Source organism: Orbicella faveolata, unplaced genomic scaffold (assembly GCF_042242905.1).
Source record: "Orbicella faveolata isolate gen_17 unplaced genomic scaffold, um_ofav_v1 contig_24, whole genome shotgun sequence".
NCBI lineage: Eukaryota > Metazoa > Cnidaria > Anthozoa > Scleractinia > Merulinidae > Orbicella > Orbicella faveolata.
In genome coordinates, this window is record NW_028301552.1 from 9,933,455 (window position 1) to 9,959,296 (window position 25,842).

The window sequence follows — 25,842 nt, forward strand, 5'->3', positions numbered from 1 at the left end:
TTGGACTCACTCACTCAATTGAAGTTGGGACAGTTTCTTGAAAATCTGGAAATAAACTTCTTTAACCCCACTCCCCCTCCTACTCTCCCTATCCCAGAGAGCAAAGTTTTAGTGTTTTTATTTTTTCATTGCGATAACAACAATCAGGGCCGCAGAAATGGCTGCAATTTAAAGCATATTACTTCTGAGAGAGAGGACGAGATAGTTCCTCTTACTGAGAAAGAATTTGAGAATCTAACCATCCAAGCACTGAAAGACGAACTTGCTAAAAGGAATCTATCTAATCTAAACACCCTTTTAGTGATGAGAAGAAGCGCGCAGATGAAGTGCTGATGCAGGCACTGGCGGAATGCTACAGGAATGCTAATAATTGGCAAACCGGGCGGCAGATATTGTCTATAATGGCGGACAAGGTCTCACACAAAGCGCTTCAAAAATGGATTCCAAACCTGACGAGGTATCGGTTCAGTGAAGCAAGAAAGTATATCCTGGTCGAGGGCAGAGGTGTTGCACCATCGCTGCAGTCTTCCCAAACGAGAATAGCAGTATCTCAAACTCAACTGGACCACTTTCTGGACTTGAAGCAGTATTTGACAGTACTCACAGGAATGTGTCTTCACTCCACTGAGCCGAAGAACACTCTTGAGAATCCTGACTGTTTGTTCTCTCTAAGGTCTCGATTACATAAGTTCTGCAGGTAGTCAAGCCTTTGACGATCTCGCGGACGTAGTAAACAGATTGGGCGATGAATTAATGGGAATGACTTGGGTAAAATTGAAAGTACTTTATAATATGCATGTATAAAGATCTTGACAAACAGAGTCATGCTTGAGAAAAAAGACACTTGCCCTGTAATAACCTAGTTTCCCATAGGGCAATATAGGGCCATATGTAGCGCCATATATAGTGTCATATATAGGACCATATAGAGGGCCACATATAGGGCCATAAGGAAGGCTGCGGTCTCGACTGTAATTATGCACTCATCAACGTGGTGTGATGACGTCATCAGTCACGTTACTATGTCTAAAAGTGCATTTTATCTCAGTGCGAGGACAAGCACTGAGAAGTTGGAAAGCACTTCACATAATTGAAAGAGTAATGTTATTGAAATGGCCAGGTGACTTCTGCAGTCTCTCAAATGGGGGAGCTATTTGCCTGAGCGAAAAAAGTGGGAGGCTAGGTTGGGGAATATATTTTTTCTTTGTTGGAACGTACAGAAGCTTAAACTAGCGTGTTGGTCAATGTTTTTATGAAAATACACCCAATTCGACCTTGAGGCTGTTACATCACTGGTCGCGTGATTGCAACGTTTGAATTTTTAAAGACGGCTTTAAAATTGCACTTCTCCTCGTCAGTGAAGCATATTTTACTTCATGTGTTGACCTAGGCGAATAAAAGGTGATTATGCATATGTATGATTATTTCTATTTATAACTGATATTGTCTTTGCAGGTGCACGTATCGAAGCAATCCAACATCGCAGACCATTGCAGAGCATATGCCCTGAGTGATCCAAAGGACAAGGATTATCAGATGACCTGTCCACATGATCATCTAGACACCTGCGATCGTTGTGAGTTGCTCGCGTCAGTTCTCGCTGATATACACGACGCTCTCGAGAAGATGTCTGATAGCAATGTGTCACGTGACGTCGTAGAAGAGATGGTCTTTATTGAAGGTCAGGCTAAGCAAAATGTCTTGGCATGGAAAAGCACACCTACTCCGATGTGTTAACCAGGATGAAGCTCGACTAGAGTTGATTAATGCTCGCGATGAAAGTTGGGTACTTCTTGTACAGGACTGGGCCATGAAGTTTCTACCAAGAAAGTTCGGAGAAAGCCAAAGTGATTGGTTTGCAAAGAGAGGAATGTCCTGGTACATTACTGTAGCTACTCGGCGGGCAGAAAACAAAGAATTGCAGATGATGACATTTGTACACGTTTCCCAAACCTGCAGCCAAGACAGCTGCGCGGTGCTTTCAATTATGACGGATGTCATTGGAAAGCTGAAGTCACACTTGCCTCAACTGAAATCTGTCTTTTATAGGCAGGACAATGCTGGCTGCTACCACTGTGGGACTACTATAGTGGGAGCCAGCTTTGCAAGTCGCTGTCATGGAGTTTCCGTGAAACGCCTGGATTTCTCGGACCCACAGGGTGGTAAAAGGCCTTGTGACAGAAAGTAAGCATCACTTAAATCGCATATGAGAGTCCACCTTAACCAAGGTTCTAACATTGAGACTTCCAATTAAATGGTAGACACTATCGAGTCATCAGGGGATGTTCCTAGAGTCGATGCTACATTATGCACCTGATGCATAACCAAAAACGCTCTTTGAATATGAAGATCGCAGGGGTGAGTTTGATTTCCAATATCTAATACAACGACGGAAGCCTGACTGTCTGGAAGGCAAATGGTATTGGACCTGGTAAATGCATACGACTTTCAGAGCTGACTACTCTGTGGGTGGTGCAGGTTCCAGATCTTGTGAAATGTGATGGAGATACAGCCGAGAGAATGCCAAATGCACATTTCATTAAAGTGAAGTCCAGACCTCAATCTCGCACAGGTGCTAATTTTCAGAGATGTTCAGACACTGAGGAGGAGCCTGTAGGTGATACCTCGACAGTTCCTTTTTTTTCCTGTCCGGAGGAAGGATGTGTGAAAACGCTCGTATAAAAGATTTTTCTCCTTACAGCACCATCTGGATCTTGGAAAACACGATCGTGCTTTAGAGAATTAGACCCTTCTTGACGCAGCAGTGCTCGGCTACGTAGACATACTACAGGAGCAGTTCTGTGGTATACCGCAGATACAAATTAGAAGGCGTCTAAACCTCACAAGTCAGCCGTGTTTACCGATGGGATGGGCCCTGAAGTCTAGTCATGTTCGAAGAACAAGATTTACAGAAGAGCAAAAAGGTTACTTGACCAGTAAATTCCGTATTGAAGAGACGACTGGCCAGAAAGCGGATGCAGCGTCTATAGGCAGGTCCATGATAACTGCCAGGGACAGCAATGGAAACCGCCTTTTTACACGCTTTGAATTCCTGACGGGCCAGTAAGTTTCAAGTTTCTTCTCAAGGCTAGCCTCGGAGCGCACACTTGAAAATGACGAAATGACGGAGAGTGATATAGGAGAAAACCAGAACGTAGAGGATGAGGAAGCCTTCAGCGAGCTGAGAAGTGAAATCCTTCAAGAAGTTGCCCTCAGTCATCCCATCTGTTATGACAGTTATAACATTAGAAAACTTATAGCAGATTCAAAGCTGTCAAAATTTTCAATTCAGATGTTTGAGAATATCTGTGAGCACTTTGAAATCCCGATGACCGACATCAAAGTGAAGAGGAAAGCTCCTTACATCGAGAGGCTGATCATCTTTGGCAAAAAATGCACCTGTCAGTGAAAAGTTTAAATCGCTTTTTGTTAAAACGATATCTGTGATATGTTAGAACATGTGCCGGTCTGAAAGACTTGCCTATATGAAGGTCAACCAATAAACATCGGCATGATTGTAGTAAAGAGTGCAGCGTTTTACACCAAAAGTCTTATAGAAAACTCAACACAAGATATTACTTTCGATTGGTTGTTTTAAATTTTGTAAGACCCCCGGTTTTGTTCTCTTTTCCTAATTCAAGCCCCATTTTGCTAATTTAATTTTTTAATTCAATACCATTTTGGCAAAATGGTATTGCGAACATATGTGGAGTCGCAGACTAGAACACTGTATTAAAGAAAACAAAACAAAACAATCATTTACGACTGGATGAATAGTCGAATTTTGAAGAAAAGGATGTGAAATTAAGAGATTTTATTTTTTTGATTTTATTTTTTTTGCAAAAATAAAATCTTGTTTAATCGCTTTTAAAAAATCCTGAACTGACTGACAAACCCTTATACTTAGGACAGTCAGAAATAAATAGCACAAACGCTTCGTAGGTGATCCACGGCTCTTAATTTGTTCTCAACTAATTGTAGTCACGTTTGTTGAACATGTGACGGAGAGCTCATTTATATGGAATGAGTTCAGAAAACTACTAATTAACATTAGCACGTGGCTAATAAGAGATTGCATTTTGCGTTTTTAATAGTTCACGGTGAAATTCCGCTTGTTAGCCCCGGGCTTATACAACTTCATAAGAGGTTTCAGGCGGGCTTTTAAACGGGAAGTGGCGGGGGTGGGGAGGTATTCTGGATGCTTACAGAAGTACATAGAGTGGTGGATTGTATACTGTGGATACAGGTGTCTTAATGACTTGTCTTCAATTGATTGATAAAAGCCATTTTTTCCTTCGATGTCAAGTTTCTCAGAGATAAGGTCCATGCTGGTTTATGATGTATAATCCTTTTCGTAGACTTTGTTCACCTTTTTGAGCTAAAAGCAGCTCGTTAACTTTTAAAAGCAGGTGTTTTCAAAGTTAAAAAAGCGTTTTACCATGAAAGCATAGCATTTGTAACACAGAAACCTTTTTAGCCATTATATTTCCTTTCGTCTTCTTGTTAACTGATAGTAGCAATTATTTGTTATACTACACAGCAAAGCGATGTTTAGAATATCAGCCGGCAATCATCTGCCGGCAACTGGAGTATGTTTAACGGCGACTTCTACCTTCCTTTAAGAGTTGTCTCGTATAGCATGGATTAAAACCAATAATGCTAAAAATGGTCTCCTTTTACATACTACGAGTGTGAATTTACTAAATTGGGAAGGGCTAGAAAGGTCGGAGCAAGCGATGTTTTAGTCAAACAAAATGGCAAAATGTTCACAGCATTAATAGGAGAAAACTGTACAGAATGTTTCCACCTAGCCGCTCACCTCGTCGTTCCTCTCAAACTGAAGCCAGAAATGCCTCATCAACAAAATACACACCACGCTCTAAGCTGAAAGGCATCGACATTTACCGATCACGTGACTTTGACAGGAGTATGAATTGCAGAAAACGTAAGAAGAGCCGTGATTATTATGCAGAACAACTCCCCTTTGAAATGTTCCAACAACCCCTGCAAACATGATTTCGACTTCCCCTCAGTAATCTCTCAGTATCGCGACATATGTTCAAATCCAACGAAAACGAAAATATTGATCTGTTATAGAATAAAAGTTTACAAAGTTCTCTGAAATCTCTGAGTGTAAAGTGTGCTTAATGCAATTCTTCAGCGCAATCTTGGAATCATGATCGGATCAAACTCTTCTTTCCCTTTCGGTAAAATGCTGTGTTCTTCACATGACGGGAAACCGTACTCAAACGATGCCTGAAGTGCGAGGCATTCCAGGCATCGTTAGAGTACAGTATTCATATTCCTCCGTTTTGAAGAACGTTTTCGAAAAGCCCTATTTTAATTTGTGACGTATTATTGTGGGCGGTAGAGATAAAGCTGCCTTTTCGAATTTCTCTTGCGAAGCGTGGACGCTGCCTAAGTAATCTGTGGTTAAGTAAATACGAAAAAGTCGTTGACATTCGCGATTCGTCAGTTTGTTTATTTTTCAACCCTAATTTAAGACAGGTTTAATTCCATGATATCAAGTCTAGTTTAGACATTACTTAGGTCCTTTTTCCTTGTTTTAGTTCTCCGTCGTTTAATGTCAAATTAACGAATGTAGCCTGAAATCTTGTTCATCCCTTTCTTCCTTCATCTTCCAAGTCATCACATTGAATCTGCCTTGTGGCTTGGCACACATCTCGTTGGATCTTCTCAAACTAATATAATCAGGAATTCAAATGGAAAAATGTTACTGAGATTTAATTTTAACGCACACAGTTCAAACGAGTACAAACGAAGGCTTTTTAACGGTACTTTCATAGGTTACTGTTATTGTATGGAACAAGGTGAAGCGATGACTATTATTCCAGAAATTGGCAAGCGAAAAGGAAAAAAAAAAACAAAACGGGATAAGGTAGTTACAAAACAAAATACAAGTGGACATTAAAGTTTAAATATTTCCCTCTTCCTTCCTACTGAAGTCACATAGCATCTGTGGAAGCGACAATCGAACCAATTAACAGCACGAAGAGAAGAGAGTATTTGGTCTGCATGTTTCTATTTTTCTTTTTCCCAAAGAAACAGATTGTATTTTGTGTGCTAGCAGGAATCCATTTTATAGTATCTATGCCTGTGTTTTAACCAATAAAAGGTAATTCTGCTCAACTATTAAGAGGCTGTCTCTGTAGGAGCCGACCGCTGATTTTACTTCGAAAATTCGATTTTTCTCATAAGCTGGGATTTCGAAGCCCTTACCTAGTCAAAATAACTAAAATGAGTTTTATTTCATTAAAAATTCCAATTGGAGTTTTCTAGGATTGATTGAAGTTCGGTCCGCTCGACACAAGTTTCTTGCCCGCCGAAACTGGAAAAATAGCACATATTGCCGGCGCTCTAAGAAAAAAAATAATATTCGCTCAAAAGTCCCAATTCTTTTTTTCAACTATAGATATATCATAGCAGTTTGTTTAGTCATGTTGCAATTATAATTCAATGTTGTTCCTTCTACGGTTAAAAGAAGATTTTCTACCCGCTAAATCGAGTTTTGAACCAAACGCGAAAATAGCTCTACTTTGAAGGCACGTTTTAAAAATGTGGCCCCTGTTTGAAACTGCTGAACTACATGAATAGAAGTATAAATGTCCCTTAATTTGAAACAATAACAAAATTTGTCCGCCCGCTAGGTTTTCAAAACTAACAACCACTTAAAGTTCAGGAAATTTTGAAAATATTCCAGTGAGTAACTAACACACTCGTCTTCGTAAAGTGCTCCGATAAATTCCCGTAAATCTCTTACTTGGCTTCAAGATTAAAGTTTTGGTCCTTTGTAGCGATCCTTGAAATCTAGGTAGCATTAAAACTGCCAGCTTTTCCTTCCACCTGTAGGTTTGTATATAAAGTAGATTTATACGTTCCTCATCTGTGTCGAGCGTGACCGTCACATACGTCAATGTTCATTACTGACCATTGTTTTCCTCGAAGCCGGTTTAATCATGTAGACTCCTCTTGAAAGGTTTGTAGAAGCACTCTTTTGGACAACTCTCATGTATGAACGGTAAACGGTGATTCGGGAAGCCAAGGAAGGATTGATAAATGCCACGGCCATTTTGTGTTTACAACAAGTGATTTAGTTCCCAGTCTTCCCGTGAGTATAACGGGAAGATTGGTAACTAAAAACTTCAATTGGAAGGAACAACATTGAACTATAATTGCAACATGGCTAAACAAACTGCTATGATATAACTATAGTTGAAAAAAAGAATTGGGACTTTTGAGCGAATATTATTTTTTTTAGAGCGCCGGCAATATGTGCTATTTTTCCAGTTTCGGTGGGCATGAAACTTGTGTCGAGCGGACCGAACTTCAATCAATCCTAGAAAACTTCAATTGGAATTTTTAATGAAATAAAACTCATTTTAGTGATTGACTAGGTAAGGGCTTCGAAATCCCAGCTTATGAGAAAAATCGAATTTTCAGAGTAAAAATCAGTGGTCGGTTCTTACAGAGACAGCCTCTTAATTCAAAATAGCGGCGGTCTTTCCCTTTAATTTAGTTTCTAATCTTTTCGGCTAATTCAAAGGCGGAACATTACATTCGTTCATTTTGGCGAGTAAGGAAGCTGAGTTGTAAATTTACTACACCATTAACCTTTTTCTTTCTATATTTGGTAGAACGAAAGCCCACGTCTTGACAGAAATACATTAAATAGTGATTGCAGATTGCGGATACCAATGTGTGTAGGTGCAGCCAGTGGTCTAATGGAAGATTAAAGACATATCGCCTAAAATGTTGTTAATACCTTCTGCCTGCCTGATTAAAGATTAATTTCTACGGCGTTTTAGTCCATATCTCCCAATTTATGTTTCACCTTGTGGTAACTCCGGAATCTTTTATCATGTCAGTGATAGATCCATTTATGGAATGTTAACTGGAGTAGGATTGAACTTATCTCCTAGAAATTGTCAAGTTATCAAACCTGGGAAAAGAAATCAGGCAGCCTGGAAATAAGAGCAACATAAGTTATCAGTTGATAATTTATGGGAATGAACTAGGAGCAAATTAAAACTGGGATGTCTTGTGTGTTAATTACTTTTGGTCTGAAATGAGGTATCGTGTCAAATTAACTGCTGAAGTTCTTGTGTTTAGGTAATTCCGGGATGGGAAATCCAGTCCTGGTTAAGCTCTTAAATCAGAAATGGAAGCATATTTTTATCGTGTTAAAATAAGCTTAACCTAGCAATGAAGGAAACAATAAAGTTTTGAAGTAATAAGCTCACTATGACAACAAACTCTGTTACGCGACTAATTTTCAAGATTGGCTCAATTTTCGTCTTTAAAAGATGTGAGAATACTGATATCGTCAAAAATGGCACCATGACCTTTTAAAAACGCGAAATTCAATCTCCTCTCATCCGTGCGCTAATGGTACTCGGCAGTTCTAGGAACACATTCATTTCAAATGAGCTTACCGTCACATTTTCATCAAAAGTGACCATAATTGGTTGACAACAAATTAAGTGCCGTAGTTTGCCTATGAAGCTTTAGGTGCTTAATGAATTGTCTTCAATTGACTGCATAAAAGCTGTCGAAAAATCGTTTTACCATAAAAGCATGGCATCTGTAACACACAACCCTTTTTCTCCATTATATTTCCTTTCGTCTTCTTGTTAACTGATAGTAGCAATCACTTGTTATACTATACAGCTAAGCTAAGTTCAAAATAGCTGCCGGCAGACGAATCGGGCTATTATTAACGTCGACTTATACCTTCCTTTAAGAATTGTCTCGTACAACATGTATTAAAACCATTAATGCTAAAAATCGTCTCCTGTTACATACTAGCAGTGTGAGTTTACTAAACTGGGAAGTGGTAGAAAATTCGGAGCAAGTGTTGTATTAGTCAAAATGTTGACAGCATTAATAAGAGAAAACTCTACAGAATGTTTCCACCTAGCCGCTCCCATGCCGTTCCTCTCAAACTGAGGCCAGGAATGCCTCATCAACAAAAATACACCACTCTCTAAGCTGAAAGGCATTGACATTTATCGATCACGTGACCTTAATTGTCACGTATTGAATTGCAGCAAGCATAAGAAGAACCCTGATGATTATACCGAGCAACTCCTCTTTGAAATGCTGCCAACTTGATTTCGACTTCCGCTCATTTAGTCTCTTTTTGAAGCAACAAATGTTCAAATTCAACGAAATAGAAAAAGTTGGACTGTCAAAGAATAAAAGATCCCGCAATTGTTGATAAAGTTCTAACAAATTTCCGAGTACAAAATGGGCTTACCATTTGCAATTCTTCACCGCCATCTGGAAATTATGATGTGGTTGAGCTCGACTTGGTCTCTTACAGTAAAGGGGAGGAAGGGGATGGGGTAGGGGGGGGGGGGGGGGGGTGGAGAGGATAAAATGATAAATGGCCAATCCGAACGAAACTTATCATCAGGGATTGCTGCTTGCCATTTGTACAAACCTTTGACTAACCGGTTTCTCCGTGTAAAGGGTAAACAACCTGAGTGTCATTAGTGCACGTATGACTGCAATACGAATTTTCTCCAATTTTACCAAGTTACCAGCGCAATCCCAAAATATTTAGTAATCAAATCAAGAAATACAGAGCCACTGGAAAACGAACTATATACAAAAAGTACCTTTCTGTTTCAGTTAGACGACTCTACACAAATACAACTGGATAATGTTGAAACTAGAGACTTCTACGCTTTACTAAACCGGAAAATTTACTGTGACGGCCCGACTAGCCCAATGAATTGGAACAGCAAAATAAGACTAGATAAGAATGCCTGGAAAAAATTTTCACCTCCCTAAAGAGCATCTGCAAGGAGACAAAATTGAAGGAATTCCAGTTTAAATTAATTCATAGTTACTAAAAAAGAGCTTCATCGATGTGGAATTAAAGCGGACGATGAATATCTCTACTGTGGTGAGAAAGATTCAATTGATCATACTTCTCTTAACTGTCGACTGCAAAGATTTTCCTTAACAACGTAACTGACGCTACCAACAACTCACAATTTTCTCCAACAGTTGAAGAGAAACTATTTGGTATCATATCTGGCCCATACGAAAAAGAAATATTAAAGAAATTACACGATCCTATTTATGAAATACTTCATATACACTAGTAAGATGTCGAACCAAGCTATTTGCCTTTCAGTCTTTGTTAATAAAGTTTTATTTAAGTATAGAATAGAAAACTTTAGTCATTAGCTACAAAAAAATGCCCCTCGCAGAAGCGCAAAACCTTACCCGAAATTAGTTAAGTTATAAATGAGAGAAATGTTAAAACTAGTTTTGGTAACCAATGTAAAGTAGATTGGGCGATATATGTGATAGTTGTTGTAATTACTAGTAATGCAGGAAACCAATAAAGTACTTAACTACCGAAAAAACAAACAAAAATTAGTGCACGAGGATTGAATTTCATGTTTCCTAATGTTTCTAGTGCCACCTTCTTTTTAGGCTGTTCACAGTCCCCTATTTTTCCGTGAGATCGTAGAGGTCGATCGTTGAGCTTGACGGGCCCCAATCTTGGTCTCTTGATGCGAGCGAAACTGGAGAGAGTACAAAATGCCCGTTGGTAGGGGTGGTGGAAGGTACGGCTGGCGGAAAGAATAGGGAGACTGTAACAGCTTCACTCCGTCTCGTGTTCAAGGGGTGCGGCCACCAGTTTGGCGCCTCCGTTAATCAAATCAATTAACAATCTTCTCCCTTGAGAAAAAACTTGTCAAATCATGGATGATGATGATATGAATACATGTTACTGTGTTGTGAATTTCGAAACATTTTGAAGGTTTACTAAGTTGAGTCGAATGAATGCGGGACGGAAGAACTCTTCTCTGACTCCAAAAAAAGGGGCAAAGCCCGCAGAGAATACCAATTATTCAGATGCGTGCCGTCTTTGCCCGGCGTCTTTGTGGCATTAATTGTAAAATTTCAGTCGGAAATAAGAACAACCAACGGAGCTTTCAGCCATTTCCTTCGCCAAAACGAAACATTGATATATTAAACTCTTGCCAAAACCAGTTGGAAGAACCGCCAAAACATCTTTTCCTTCTAGTAAACGAGAAACACACTCCTTTTGCTCGTGCTTTAACACCAATCCTCCAAGACAAGAAGCAGACAGACGATCAAAATCAAAACATTCTCCAGAAAATTCTCTTGAAATCGATGCCGTTTCGGCCTGAGTCGCGAAGTGATGAATGTCACTTTCTGTCACTCAAGTTGTCAACGCTCTGCTCGCTCTGATGAACTCTGTTGTCCCTTTCACCAATCAGGTGTTGCCGTTGCTGGAGCATTGATATATTAAACTCTTGCCAAAACCAGTTGGAAGAACCTATTAACACAGAATCAAGGAAAAAAGATAACAGGTCCCATTAACCGCTCTATCCAAAATAGCTTCCTTTCACTCAAGTTGATCTAGGTTAATATTATGGCTATGACGAAAGAAAAAGCCACGTTCACCACAATTTTACTATTAATAGCTCGGCAGACTTGTATTTCATTGGTTAAAACGAGTTTCAGGGCTTTCGAGCCTAGTGTTTCTGCGCTTCCTTACTACACATGAGACTCATTTTGCAATGCCACGCCACTTTAAGAAAAGAGATGTACAGCTGTTTCGACAAAGCTTGTGTACAAAAACGTAAAAGCGTACGCGACAGGACCACTGTATCCGGGGTCCAGCTCGCTTGGCTTATTTTCTGTTTTGAAGCAAGACGTTCCCGCCTCCCCTCCCCTCCCCCCCCCCCCCCGAAAAAAAACCCTTTTAAAGAGACTGCTACAAGAGTTAAATGAATGGTGTAAATAGTTTCTTATTGGGGCGTCTATAAGTTGAGACAACTGGAAAACTACGGGTGCTTTTCATTATGCCAGACCAACCAGTTAGAGACCAGTGGATTAACCCAGGAAAATGGAGGAACATTTTTCGGTCAAATCTGGACAACTGAAAGGAACGGCTCTGACCATTTTCTATTCGATCACCAAAGTGAAAATCTACGGAATAGAAGTAGGGCGAACCGATTTGTCAAAATGGAACGGCCAATTGCGGTCCGACCGGTCAGACCGAACCGAAACGGACCTTTCCATTTGACGTTCTACCGAAATTTCCGGAATTTTTGGCACCATGGAAAGCACCCTAAGACTCCTCAATTAATCAGTGCGATAGTTCTGCCATAATTTGTATCCTGATGAAACTCATGTGAATCCGGGTATTGAAGTCTGCGTGATTCAAGAACAGCTTGTCAGCTGTTTCCTCTTATGTTGATAACTCGATCCATTTTTGTTAGGAGAATTTCTCGAGCACCAAAAAGGGTCTTGAAATTCAACTAAAAGCTAAATGAAACTCACTTTAACCAGTTTTATTATTATTATTATTATTATTATTATTATTATTTCTATTTTTATTATTATTTGTTTTCTTTCATCTTATCTTATTTTATTTTAGGCTCTTTTTCTACTTCTCTACAGATTCTGTGTAAAGTTGAAGGCGGAAATAATGAAATGAAGTTAGACACTTACGTTAACAACTTATCTAGTTTAACCTAGTTTATCTTTAAATTGATTGCTACTTGAAAATAGCAGTTAACTAAGATAGAAAAACACCAAAGAGATGATAATAAACCATAAAGGAACAAGAAATGAGAAGATTAACTCGGATTACAAACGATGAACCTGAAAATTTTAGGCCAAACTTTTCAAGACGAGCAAACCATGATGTAGCTCATTTAAATATGCGTGGCTTAATTTACTCTTTCAGTCAAAGAGCTTTCTGTTCGCGCTAGAGTATTTAAAGCAAACGAAAATCCATCGTTACGAGTGCCTTTTTCCTTCCAAACATCTCCAGGCTCGCTGGGATTTTGATGGTCCGTCCACGCTCTCTTTTCGTTGTCCGCACCAATGGCTTCGCTTTGCTTCACTTGTTTCAGCTTGCATTCAGTGTCCTCTCTCTTGCGGATGCGCATGCAGTAATCGCCCTTTAGACTCCGCGAAATGCGAAAAGCCTTCTTTGCAGACTTCCTGAATTCTTTGCTCATAAACGAACACACTAAGGGATTAAACAGCGCATGCGAAAAGGCTAGTATCTCCACAGTAACAACGAGCGTCCCGAATGGGTCGAACTGGTCCATTATAGGTGTCACATGCAACAACTCAATGACTTTTAGGGGCGTTAGACACACCACCAACACTATAAATACAACTAAATGCATTCTTATGATGCTCCTTCGCATTTTCACGGTGCCACAGATATCAAATCGTGACCGTGATCGAAATCGTTGCACAACGGTGCGGAGTTTTCTCGAAACTCTTGCGAACGTAAAGGACAGAATTACAAGAGGTATAAAATAAAGCAAAATAAAGACTGGCACATGATAACAAAGGAAAACTAGTAAGTAGTCATCTGGGCGCTCCTCGGTACAAACTAGTCTATCTTTCGACATGGTAGTTGAGCTGAAGAAGACCTGTGGCTGAGCCAAAATACACGCTGCAATCGAAAAGTAAGTCCGCTGTCACCATGTTGCAAAGCAGATTGTTAGTCACATTTCGCAGTTCCTTTACTCGATAGAATACAAACAATATGGCTGTGTCGACAACGAAAGCGAAAACAAGAAGCGTCACATAAAGTCCAAACCCAAAAACGTGAAGCCATTCGGGAAGCTCGTCTACAGAAAATATGCCTGAAAATCGGAGGTCTTCCCTTTGGTTTTGGTCTTTCGAGACTGATGGGTATAAATTTAGTTTGAGGTAGTTAAGGGCAATAGAACGTAGCGTTGCAACGCTACGTTCTATCGGCCTTAGCTACATCAAGAGGAAAGGCCCGACACCACCAAAACCAATGTTAAGAGCGATAGGTCAGCTAATGAAGAGAGACGATATTGTAATTACGCGACCGGATAAAGGCTCTAGAGACGTGATCTTGGACAAAACAGAATATGTCAGCCTACTGAGGGAATCATCTATTAGTGATGAAACTAAATTTATACCCATCAGTCTCGAAAGACCAAAAGCAAAGGGAAGACCTCTGAAGCATTACCACCCACTACTCAAAAAGGAGAAGGATCTGTCCTCCATCGTGCAAAGAACTCTTCCGAAACCCATAGCCGACTCACTGATCCAAAAGGGTTCTAGGCTCGCACACCTTTATGGTTTGCCAAAGACCCACAAGAAGAAACTAGCGGTCCGTCTAATCCTGTCAGCAACAAGAACCTACAATTACAAGCTTGCTAAGGGGCTTGATGAGGAGCTAAAACCTTTGTCCGTCAACGACCAAACCGTTAATGACATCTTCTCGATTGCTGGTGATCTTCATGAGATGAAAATCGACGAACAGGACATTTTAGTGTCATACGATGTTCCGTCTCTTTTCGCAAACGTACCAGTGGATGAAACAATCGAAATCCTAGCGGAAAAAGCTTTCAAACCCGATTGATTCAATAAGGAATATGACCTCAACATCACAAAAACTGACCTTATAGAGCTGTTAGAAGTTGCTACGAAAAACCAGCTTTTCCAATTCGAAGGAAATCTGTATGAGCAAGTGGACCGGGTTGCCATGGGCTCTCCCCTCGGGTCACTAATGGCAAATGCGTTTATGTACAATATTGAAGAAAAATTGGAAAAGCAAAACAAGATGCCTGTTTTCTATAACCGCTATGTCGACGACACCCTCAGCAAATGCCCGATGTTTCATCTGCCTCTGAATTCTTGTTAACACTGAATGAAATCCACCCCTCACTCAGCTTCACAATGGAATTCGAAGACAACGGCAAGCTTCCCTTTCTTGGAATAGTGATTACCAGAAATGGTCCCCGACTAGATACGAAGGTCTACGTGAAACCGACCGATACTGGGCTTTTACTGCATTACCAAAGCCATGTTGACCTAAGGTATAAACATTCTGTACTGAAGACAATGTTAAACCGTGCGTTCAAACTCTCCTCGAATTGGCAGTTCTTCCATCAAGAATGTGAACGTCTTAAAATGGTTTTTGCTCGCCTGCATTATCCCAAAACCCTCGTAGAGGACGTAGAGGACACCATCAGACATTTTATTGAAATGAAAGTTACTGAGAATGTGTGTTCTAAACAACAAGTATCCATGAACAAGATGCTCCCATCAGAATTGTCTTACCGTTCAAAGACCAGAAATCGGCGAATGCGGCAAGACACCAACTCGGTGATCTCAGTCGAAAGATTGATGCCGTTGTCCAGCCTGTTTACACAAGTCAGAATATCAAGAGACAATTCAAACCAAAGGAACATAAACCTCCAATTGAGAATCAACAAAACGTTGTTTATTATTACGAGTGTGGTCTGTGCGATGCAGACCATGCCGGCCTCACGAGTTGACACCTACATCAACGTGTGGAGGAACATAAGCGATGAACAGTCGACAACGACGTAAAGGATGAGCACGGAAAGGATCCAGAGACCATTGAAAGCAACTTCAAGATTTTGAAAAAATGTCAGAGTAAACTCGACTGTTTGATTTTTGAAAAGCTTTTTATTCGTAAACTTCAACCAAAATTGAACAAACAGAGTGACTCGATCCGCGCGAAGCTATTTACTTAATTATTTTTAAATTATTTTATTTCAAATCGTTTCTATCGCCTTAACGTTTTTATTACTCATGCCGCAATTTTCTTGTATTGTTTCTATGTAGTCAGTGTCTCATTAGCATTTTCATTAGCATTCTCATAATCGATTGTATATATTTGGACGCATGCAAAACTTTTACTTTTCAATTTAAAAATGACGGTCGAGCGGTCGGTTGTTTTTTAACGTTAACGTTTTTAGTGAAATCCGTTTCTAAAAATTTGTTGATTCGAAAAAATCGTTTTACCATAAAAGCATAGCATTTGTAACACACAGCCCTTTTTCTCCATTATATTTCCTTTCGTCTTCTTGTTAACTGATAGTAGCAATTATTTGTTATAGTATACAACAAAGCTAAGTTCAAAATAGCTGCCGGCAGATGAATCGGACTATTTTTAACGTCGTACCACAACTACTTTTTGCCTCGTACAACATGGATTAAAACCATTAATGCTAAAAATCGTCTCCTGTTACATACTAGCAGTGTGAGTTTACTAAACTGGGAAGTGCTAGAAAGTTCGGAGCAAGTGTTTTATTAGTCAAAGAAAACTGCAAAATATTGACAGCATTCATAACAGAAAACTCTACAGATTGTTTCCAACTAGCCGCTCCCCATGTCGTTTCTCTCAAATTGAGGCCAGTAAAGCCTCATCAACAAAACTACACCATTCTCTAGACTGAAGGGCATCGACATTTATTGATTACGTGATCTTAGTGGTCAAGTATTGAAGTGCAGCAAGCATGAGAAGAGCCCTGATAATTATGCCGAGCAACTCCTCTTTGAAATGCTGCCAACTTGATTTCGACTTCCGCTCATTTAGTCTCTCTTTGTAGCAACAAATGTTCAAAACCAACGAAAACGAAAATACTGGATCTGTCAGAGAATAAAAGATCCCGCAATTGTTGATAAAGTTCTAACAAATTTTCCGAGTGCAAAATGTGCTGACCATTTGCAATTCTTCACCGCTATCGTGAAATTATGATATTATGATGTGGTTGAGCTCGTCTTGGTCTCTTACAGTAAGGGGAAGGAAGAGGGGAGTGGAGGGAGAGAGGATAAAATGGTAAATGGCCAATCCGAACGCAACTTACAATCAGGGATTTCTGCTTGCCATTTGTACAAACCTTTGACTAAACGGTTTCTGCGTGTAAAGGGTAAATAACCTGAGTGTCATTAGTGCAGCTATGACTGCAATACGAGTTTTCTCCAATTTTACCAAGTTACCAGCGCAATCCCAAAATATTTAGTAATCAAAGCAAGAAATATAGAGCCACTGGAAAACGAACTATATACAAGAAATAACTTTCTGTATCAGTTAGACGACTCTACACAAATATAACTCGATAATGCTAAAACTAGAGACTTCTATGCTTTACTAAACCGGAAAATTTACACTGTCAGCAAGACTGGCCCAATGAATTGAAGCAGCAAAATAAGACTAGATGAGAATGTCTGGATAAAAATTTTCACCTCCATAAAGAGCATCTGCAAGGAGACAAAATTGAAGGAATTCCAGTTTAAATTAATTCATAGGATTGTAGTTACTAAAAAAGAGCTTCATCGATGTGGAATTAAAGCGGACGATGAATATCTCTACTGTGGTAAGAAAGATTCAATTGAAGAGAAACTATTTGGTATCATATCTGGCCCATACGAAAAAGAAATATTAAAGAAATTTAATTACACGATCCTATTTATGAAATACTTCATATACACCAGTAAGATGGAGAACCAAGCTATTTACCTTTCAGTCCTTGTTAATAAAGTTTTATTTAAGTATGGAATAGAAAACTTTAGTCCGGCATTAGCTACGAAAAACTGCCCCTCGCAAAAGCGCAGAACCTTACATAAAATTAGTTAAATTATACATGAGAGCAATGTTAACGTTAGTAATGGAAACCAATGTAAAGTAGCCTAAGCGATATATGTGATAGTTGTTGTAATTACTAGTAGTGCAGGAAACCAATACAGTACTTAACTACTAAAAAAAAAATTAGTGCACGAGGATTTAATTTCATGTTTCGTAGTGCTTCCAGTACCACCTTCCTTTTGGCAATATCAGTGTGTTCCTTCACATTTTTGGAATAAAGGCGCAAATTTGGACTACATACTACATACTACTGCATTACATACTTAGCTGAGTTTGAAATGTTAGTAAACTTACCATACCAAAATTTTGTTTCCCTTTAGATTTTCTCTTCAAAGTAAGTTGCTCACGTAACTTGAACTTATAGCTCTATTTTGGATTTGAGACTTGAGCAGGAGTTCCTTTATTCCAAAAAGTTATTTTGAAGACAGAAATTTAACCAGCCAAAACTTGATACGATCGATAAACTCATCTTTAGGTCATCTTCCTCTCGAGCTCTGGGCTTACTCAAGAAATCTTAGCTTTTAATGTACTCCTATTTCCATATATCTACAACTGAAAAGTTGTCTTTTGCCAGGTCAAATCCTGAGCGAAACAAACGTCAATGCAAGATTCTGTCATTTACAGAATAAAGGATTCCGGCATTGACAACAAAGTGCAAGTGAATTGAAAAATATGGTCTGAAACTTCGTTGAACTTAAATTATAAGATCCGTCTATTAAATAACCATTTACAATAATTAAGCCAGTGTGGTTTATCTACCTTAAATTGAACTTCAGAGTCCAGATGCCGGCTGTAGCCACGCGGTAAACTGAAACACAGTCACAGTTTACAATTAACAATTCCATGTATTTATGGAAACTCTACTTCCTTTATGGGTATTAATATAGAATCAAGGAAAAAAAGATAACAGGTCCCATTAACCTCTCTATCCCAAATAGCTTACTCTTACATAAGTTGAACTAGGTTAATATCACCACAATTTTACTATTAATAGCTCGGCAGAATTGTATTTCATTGGTTAAAACGACGGCAAAGATACCATAAAAAAGCTTGCAAGAAGGAAAAATATTATCTTATTCGTCGATAGAAGAAAAGAGGAACTATGAAGGCTAAACTACTTATTCTCTTCGTGCTTGTAGCTGGCTCAATTGTCGCCTGCACGGAAGGCAGGAGAGGGCCCGTTGGGCAAGCGCCCGTTGGAAGAAAGAGAGAGGTACGCTTGTGTTTTGGTTTTTAACTACAGTCACCAGTTTGGCTTTATTTTAGCGAGCTTTCTGTACAAGAATACTTTAAGTAATAACCAAAGGTCCATGCAATAAGCCTTGGAGTTACTCCTTAAAATGTTTCATTTGAATCGTTATAACAATCAAACCACTAGTTTCACTAACACTTTCCATTTGGATTATATTATCATTTTAGTTTCAGAAGGTCCAACGAGATGTGTGCCGAGCAGCAAGGCAGATTCAATGTGATGATTTAGAAAACGAAGGAATGAAAGAGATGACTACAGGCTACAATCGTTAACTGAAACCCGGAAAACTAAGGACCTAAGGAACGTTTTAACTGGACTTGATATCATGGGATTAAATCTGTCTTAAATTAACTAATATTAGAAAATAAAAGGAATCGTAAAAATTTAAACGTCTTTTTCTTTGTCACTTTGGCTCATTGGTCTCGATTATGGGCTATTGATGCGAATAGGGGATTGTTAGTCGTATGGATAGCACGCTAGATCGTCGAAGGTGCACGGTAACCTCTCCTCCCCCCTCCCCCCCCCCCTCCTAGAGTTTTGCCCCTTCCCCCTCACACTCCTCTACTCCTTGGTGGTGAGTAGAAGTTAGGTTTCTTTTTTCCTGGTCAAGCTAAAAAGGCAAAGAGAAACTCAACCATTTCTTTCGATCCGTTTTCAGAGGTATAGGACTAATTTGCCATAAATTGTCTACACGATAATGATACTGCAAAATTTCGGGAAGTTTGATTTTGCCCCAGGGATCTTAAAGCCAGTAATTTTCCAATGGAACCTGTCGTGTGACCATGTTTGCATTGCAAGTTGAAAATGCAAGTATTATCAACATTCTACATTTACAACAACATCATGATATTGTATCCAGCAGGAACGAGTTTCAGGGCGTTCGAGCCTAGTGTTTCTGGGCTTCCTTACTACACATGAGACTCATTTTGCAATGCCACGCCACTTTGAGAAAAGAGATGTACAGCTGTTTTGACAAAGCTTGTGCACAAAAACGTAAAAGCGTACGCGACAGGACCACTGTATCCGGGGTCCAGCTCGCTTGGCTTATTTTCTGTTTTCAAGCAAGACGAGGATTAACCCAGGAAAATGGAATAAAAGTTTGGACAACTGAAAGGAATGGCTCTGAACACTTTCTATTCGGCCACAAAAGTGAAAATCTACGGAAAAGAAGTAGGGCAAGGAACCGATTTGTCAAAATGGAACGACCAATTGCGGTCCGACCGGTCAGACCGAACCGAAACGGACCTTTCCACTTGACGTTCTACCGAAATTTCCGGAATTTTTGGCACAATGGCAAGAACCCTAAGACTCCTCAACCAATCAATGCGATAGTTCTGCCATAATTTGTGTCCTGATGAAACTCATGTGAATCAGGGTATTGAAGTCTGCGTGGTTCAAGAACAGCTTGTCAGCTGTTTCCTCTTAAGGCTGGGTTTCATAAGCGTATAAGCATAACTTCTATCAACATGAACAGACGCAATAAGTTGATAACTCGAGCCATTTTTGTTAGGAGAATTTCTCAAGTACCAAAAAGGGTCTTGAAATTCAACTAAAAGCTAAGTGAAGCTCACTTTAACCAGTTTTATTATTATTATTATTATTATTATTATTATTATTAATATTATTATTATTTTTATTTTTATTTTTTTCATGTTATCTTATTTTATTTTAGGCTCTTTTTCTACTTTTCTACTGATTCTGTGTAAAGTAGAAGGCGGAAATAAACGCATGAAAATACAATTTGCTTGGACATACCAAGGCTTATTGAAAGATGTGGCTCTGATTCACTCTTTGAAATGAAGTTAGACACTTACTTTAATAGCTGATCTAGTTTAGCCACGTATAAAGCTATCTTTAAATTGATTGCTACTTGAAAATAGCAGTTAACTAAGATAGAAAAATACCAAAGAGATGATAACAAACCATAAAGGAACAAGAAATGAGAAGATTAACTCGGATTACAAACGATGAACCTGAACATTTTAGGCTAAACTTTTCAAGACGAGCAAACCATGATGTAGCTCGTTTAAATATGCGTGGCTTGATTTACTCTAACTTTTGCTATAGTCTTCCTCCCTAGGTATATCAGTCGTTTCAGTCAAAGAGCTTTCTGTTCGCGCTAGAGTATCTAAAACAAACGAAAATCCATCGTTACGAGTGCCTTTTTCCTTCCAAACATCTCCAGGCTCGCTGGGATTTTGATGGTCCGTCCACACTCTCTTTTCGTTGTCCGCACCAATGGCTTCGCTTTGCTTCACTTGTTTCAGCTTGCATTCAGTGTCCTCTCTCTTGCGAATAAACATGCAGTAATCGCCCGTTAGACTCCGGGAAATGCGAAAAGCCTTCTTTGCAGCCTTCCTGAATTCTTTGCTCATAAACGAACACACTAAGGGATTAAACAGCGCATGCGAAAAGGCTAGTATCTCCACAGTAACAACGAGAGTCCCGAATGGGTCGAACTGGTCCATTACAGGTGTCACATGCAACAACTCAATGACTGTCAGGGGCGTTAGACACACCACAAACACTATAACTACAACTAAAAGCATTCTTATGATGCTCCTTCGCATTTTCATGGCGCCACAAATATCAAATCGTGACCGCGATCGAAATCGCTGTACAACGGTGCGTAGTTTTCTCGAAACTCTTTCGAACGTAAAGGAGAGAATTACAAGAGGTATAAAATAAAGCAAAATAAACACTGGCACATGATAACAAAGGAAAACTAGCAAGTAGTCATCTGGGCGCTCCTGGCTACAAACTAGTCTATCCTTCGACATGGTAGTTGAGCTGAAGAAGACTTGTGGCAGGGCCAAAATACACGCTGCAATCCAAGACGCCAGGGCTACAATCCATGATTTGATATTGAGACTTCTGAATCGCATTGGGTGACATATTGCATAGTACCTCTCGATGCTTACAATTGTCAGGCTTATGATAACCACGTTATAAAATGTGTGCAGGAGAAACCTGTGAATCTTGCAAAGGGCATCACCGGTGATCCAGTTATCGTATTTGATGGACAATGCTTCTGCAGGAGTTTGCAACGCGAAAAGTAAGTCCGCTGCCACCATGTTGCAAAGCAGATTGTTGGTCACATTTCGCAGTTCCTTTACTCGATAGAATACAAACAATATGGCTGTGTCGACAACGAAAGCGAGGGCAAGAAGCATCACATAAAGCCCAAACCCAAACGCGTGGAGCCAGTCGGGAAGCTCGTCGACATAAAATATGCCTGTTAAGGAGTTTTCGGCAAGACTTGTTGTGGAAGGAATCGTTGAAGTTACGTTCCCTAGCTCCATTGTGATCAGATCTTCGCAGTAATGTTATGATTACAACTCCAAATATTGCAAAGTGACAGTACAAATATTTGTAATGTGCAAACGACTACCCAAGCTACGGCTAATGGACTTTGAAATCGAAGTCAACCAGTTCTATAAGGTTACATCTGTAGCCACTCTTCGCATCCACCTGCACTTGGGGACGGTGCAATGAATGAAACTCAGCAGGCGAGATGCCTCTCGGTGGCTTTGTTAACTTGGCTCCCCTGTTTACACACGCACTGTTTACAAAAATCCTGCCATTTCGTTAATAAACGAGACAAAGCACCAGTCTTGTTGTTAAAAGTCGCAGCTTAAATTGTTTCAAAGCCGTTTTGTGAATGATCTGTGAACGAAGCTAGCTCATTGACATTCTGACGAAGGCCCTTCGACGTCAGGTGGATATTGAATGACATCTCGTGACTTTTTCTGTGCTTTTCTATTTATGCGTGGGAAAGAAACTTTGAAAAAGGTAATAAATTATTCATTGAAAATGATTCAGCAGGGCAGTTTTGATTGATTGATCAATTGATTTCTCCGCTTCAGCAAGTGTCTTCAGTGGACACTACAGGCATTTTAGCTTAAGCTTGCGTTTATTATCTTGAAGCGCGATATAAATGACTGCATAAGCTGGCAGTTGCCGCTTGTTTGCAGTTTGTTGCAGTAACTTTTAAAACTGTGGCACAACTTAACACTATGTGGTCGCCGAGCGTCATTGAATTGAAAACTCATCATGCGTAAAGACGGCAATTACGAGTTCAGGTGACTCACTCTCACTTGTCACGACTGGCAAATTGAAGGGCCCAATTTAAAAGTTTATCACCTCAAGGACAAGCCGACAACGATCTTTTTTCAACTTGGGACGACCTCAACAAGAAGTTTGTTACATTTATAAGGGTATGGCAGTAAAACATTGAGCAAGGCATAATATTTGTTTTTTTAGTCTAGACAATAAATCAATCGTCTTGATAGCGCAATATAAGCAGTGTTTCTGATGTTCTGATTGGTGTAAGTAAAGCAATTAAGACACACCTAACATGCGTCATTGAAGTGAGTTCAAAGTGTACAGTGTAAACAAATTCGGGAAGCTGTGGGCTCGATAAAATTGCGCAATTTTCCTCTTATTTCTTTCATTACATCTACATTTTTTCACTTAACTGGTGACTTTATAAAATGAATAAAAATGAATCGAATCAGAAATATTCTAAATGAATATGGACAGTTCAGGGAAAGTCGATAAGGCGAACTAAGTAACTAAGTCAGAAATTACTATTACCTAGCGTTAGTGTATGCCATGATACTTTATTTCTTTAGAAAGCTGCAGGTGCTAGAAAACAAAGATTTTGGAAGAAAAAAACTTAGTAATTTTGACTGAATTTTCGACACATTGACAGGATGATTTCTATTCGCTTCAATTTGCTCCAATCTAAATTGACTAACGTCCGAACGGTGAACGACAAACGTCTAACACCAAACTGCCGTAAAAAATGCCTTTAGACGTTTGAGGTTAATTTGGATTATCAACATTGTCATCGTCATCGTCATCGTCATCGTCATCGTCATCGTCATCGTCATCGTCATCGTCATCGTCATCGTCATCGTCATCGTCATCGTCATCACATACAAATATAAAAAAAAGCTTGATCGAGTTCCAGGGAACGGACGCTTGACCATCTAAATATGATGAATATTTCCCGCAAGAAACCTTAAGAGTCCTCAAACGTTTCGATATCGCGCAGAATTGCTTATTCGCCTTGAAATCATAATCAATTTGCAGAAAATAGAGTACTTTATTCGATTTCAGCATTTGTACGTGGCATAAATTAACCGACGTTTTGACGTTTGCACGTGACGTCTGGTACTGGACACGTGACCCTTAGCGGTTCGTCGTTCGCGGGGAAACTTGAATTAAGAAGTGCAGTTTTACATCCAGTTAAAGAGCAGTGTATTTTCAGAGGATTTTTACATTTGGCTTAACACAATGTTGAACTTTTTATTTTCAGCCTGGCTTAGATCGACGAGATGATGTTATGAGGTAGTTTCCTGTGCGACTCATTAGGCGCGAAATCTGCTACAAAACTTGAAGAACATTTCCGCTCGGAGGAATAGTAATTTCGTCCGTCCCAGTTCGTTTAACGTTGCGACTTTCTAAAACAAGTAGTGACATAAATATGTTGTTCATGGTTATGTTGGCCTCATGGTTATTGCGCTCGTCTCCGGATCGAGCGGTCCGGGTTCGAACCCTGGCCGGGGACATTGTGTTGTATTCTTGGGCAAGACACTTTACTCTCACAGTGCTTCTCTCCACCCAGGTGTATAAATGGGTACCGGCGAACTTAATGCTGGGGGTAGCCCTGCGATGGACTAGCATCCCATCCAGGGGGGAGTAGAAATACTCCTAGTCGCTTCATGCTACAGAAACCGGGATAAGCTCCGGCCTGATGGGCCACTTGGCTCGCATGCAGACTTTACCTTTACCCCTTCCCTACCCCTAGATAAGATTGCAATCTGCACCCTCCCTTCCATCCAACATTTTGGGGATTAGTCCAACAATTAACTGCGCTCGTTTTATCTCTGAGTAGAGAAAGGGGTTTTGTGAGAGTAACGAGAACATATTTAAGCTATTTTTTTACTCAATTAGGTTTACATTTAGTCAATTCACCGTGGAACAATGTAGAACAGTTTTTGATTGTATGCCACAAAATCAAAACCCAAGTAATCAATCTAGCCAGCTTCAAAGGTCGCAGCCAACGCAGCGAACTAATCAAAAACTTGAGGCAAATAGATGCAGCTGAGTCGAAGCGCGGGGAAAAGTGAGCGAGCAAGTCCATTTATTACTTATAAGTTAAATTATCCTCGCATTTTGAGCAGTTGTTATTGATGTTCAGTTGGAGGGCAGAAGTATAGATGACGTCATAGCATTTGTTTTTGTTTCTTTATTAAATTAAACATTAGATTCCATGTTGCTGTGCGTCTGTTCAGTAATAGATCACAGAAGACTTCAAAATGTGGTAGGAACATCGGAACTCGGCTATCGTCATCTGTGATCTATTACTGAACATACGAACTGCAACATGGAATCTATTTGTTAAATAATTTTGCTATTTATATTCGATGACAAAGTGGAGCTAGTATTGTTAGCCAATCGTTTAGCGTACATAGCAATGTAAAAGCAAAGCAATGCAAATGAGCGTAGTTCGACACTTAATTGAAAACTCCGCTCTGTGTGTACGTTTCACTTCAGTTTACAATTTTAAAACACAGACAAACCATCGATGACGTCTGACTGCATATTTGCAAGTATATAAGTTATATATATTGCATTGTAGGTCAACCGATTCTTTATTTCTTTTACCTTTCTTAAAGAGGCTATATAAGGTCGCACTAAATTGACATAATATTGTCCATTAAAATTACTTTCTCCGTCGTGACTCCTACGGAAATTTAAGTTAGGAATTTTGCAGCGCTTTTATACTAACCGTTCAAATTTTTAACAGTTTTATGGTTCCATACTTATCCGTTTCTATCAAATAAAAATACCTAAATTTGCTGGTCTGAAGCTTGCTGCAATTGTGAAACTTATCAAGTAGATCTTAATTCATTGATCACTGATGTTTGTTTATATACAAGTACAAGAAATGCGATTTGTTAATAATAATCGGCGTTTAAAATTTAAAATTATCCTGAGTCTATGTACATTTGTCAGCCAATAATGCTTTAATGAAAGACTATTTGTAAAACATTTTTATCGTCCTCTGTTTTTGTATTACTGGCTTGTAAACATACTATATACTGGCATT

General features: G+C 39.4%; 2 protein-coding genes, 2 long non-coding RNA genes and 3 pseudogenes across 5 annotated transcripts; 4 read left to right on the forward strand and 3 right to left on the reverse strand.

Annotated features, from left to right (window-relative positions):
- The first annotated feature begins 287 nt into the window (after nucleotides 1–287).
- Nucleotides 288–804, forward strand: LOC149110329 (uncharacterized; annotated as a pseudogene).
- A 639-nt stretch (nucleotides 805–1,443) lies between these two features.
- On the forward strand, nucleotides 1,444–2,682 carry LOC149110330 (uncharacterized; annotated as a pseudogene).
- Nucleotides 2,683–5,455: 2,773 nt separating this feature from the next.
- LOC149110331 (uncharacterized) lies at nucleotides 5,456–7,453 on the reverse strand. Of its 2 annotated transcripts, none has more exons than XR_016207877.1 (2): nucleotides 6,950–7,453; nucleotides 5,456–5,702 (listed from the first exon to the last, which is right to left on the reverse strand). It is a non-coding gene; the product is annotated as an uncharacterized LOC149110331 (long non-coding RNA). The 2 variants fall into 2 exon arrangements; XR_016207878.1 differs by lacking the exon at nucleotides 6,950–7,453 and adding an exon at nucleotides 6,782–6,932.
- A 4,897-nt stretch (nucleotides 7,454–12,350) lies between these two features.
- On the reverse strand, nucleotides 12,351–13,500 carry LOC110061156 (uncharacterized). The gene has a single exon (XM_020767998.2). The coding sequence runs from the start codon at nucleotides 13,443–13,445 to the stop codon at nucleotides 12,747–12,749; it is 699 nt and encodes a 232-aa protein (XP_020623657.2). The 5' UTR covers nucleotides 13,446–13,500; the 3' UTR covers nucleotides 12,351–12,746.
- A 327-nt stretch (nucleotides 13,501–13,827) lies between these two features.
- On the forward strand, nucleotides 13,828–15,970 carry LOC149110332 (uncharacterized; annotated as a pseudogene).
- Nucleotides 15,971–18,518: 2,548 nt separating this feature from the next.
- LOC149110333 (uncharacterized) lies at nucleotides 18,519–19,111 on the forward strand. The gene is made up of 2 exons (XR_016207880.1): nucleotides 18,519–18,683; nucleotides 18,890–19,111. It is a non-coding gene; the product is annotated as an uncharacterized LOC149110333 (long non-coding RNA).
- Nucleotides 19,112–20,289: 1,178 nt separating this feature from the next.
- On the reverse strand, nucleotides 20,290–22,529 carry LOC110061155 (nociceptin receptor-like). Its single transcript, XM_020767997.2, has one exon. It carries the CDS (start codon nucleotides 22,022–22,024, stop codon nucleotides 20,774–20,776), a length of 1,251 nt encoding a protein of 416 aa, XP_020623656.2. The 5' UTR covers nucleotides 22,025–22,529; the 3' UTR covers nucleotides 20,290–20,773.
- Nucleotides 22,530–25,842: the final 3,313 nt, after the last annotated feature.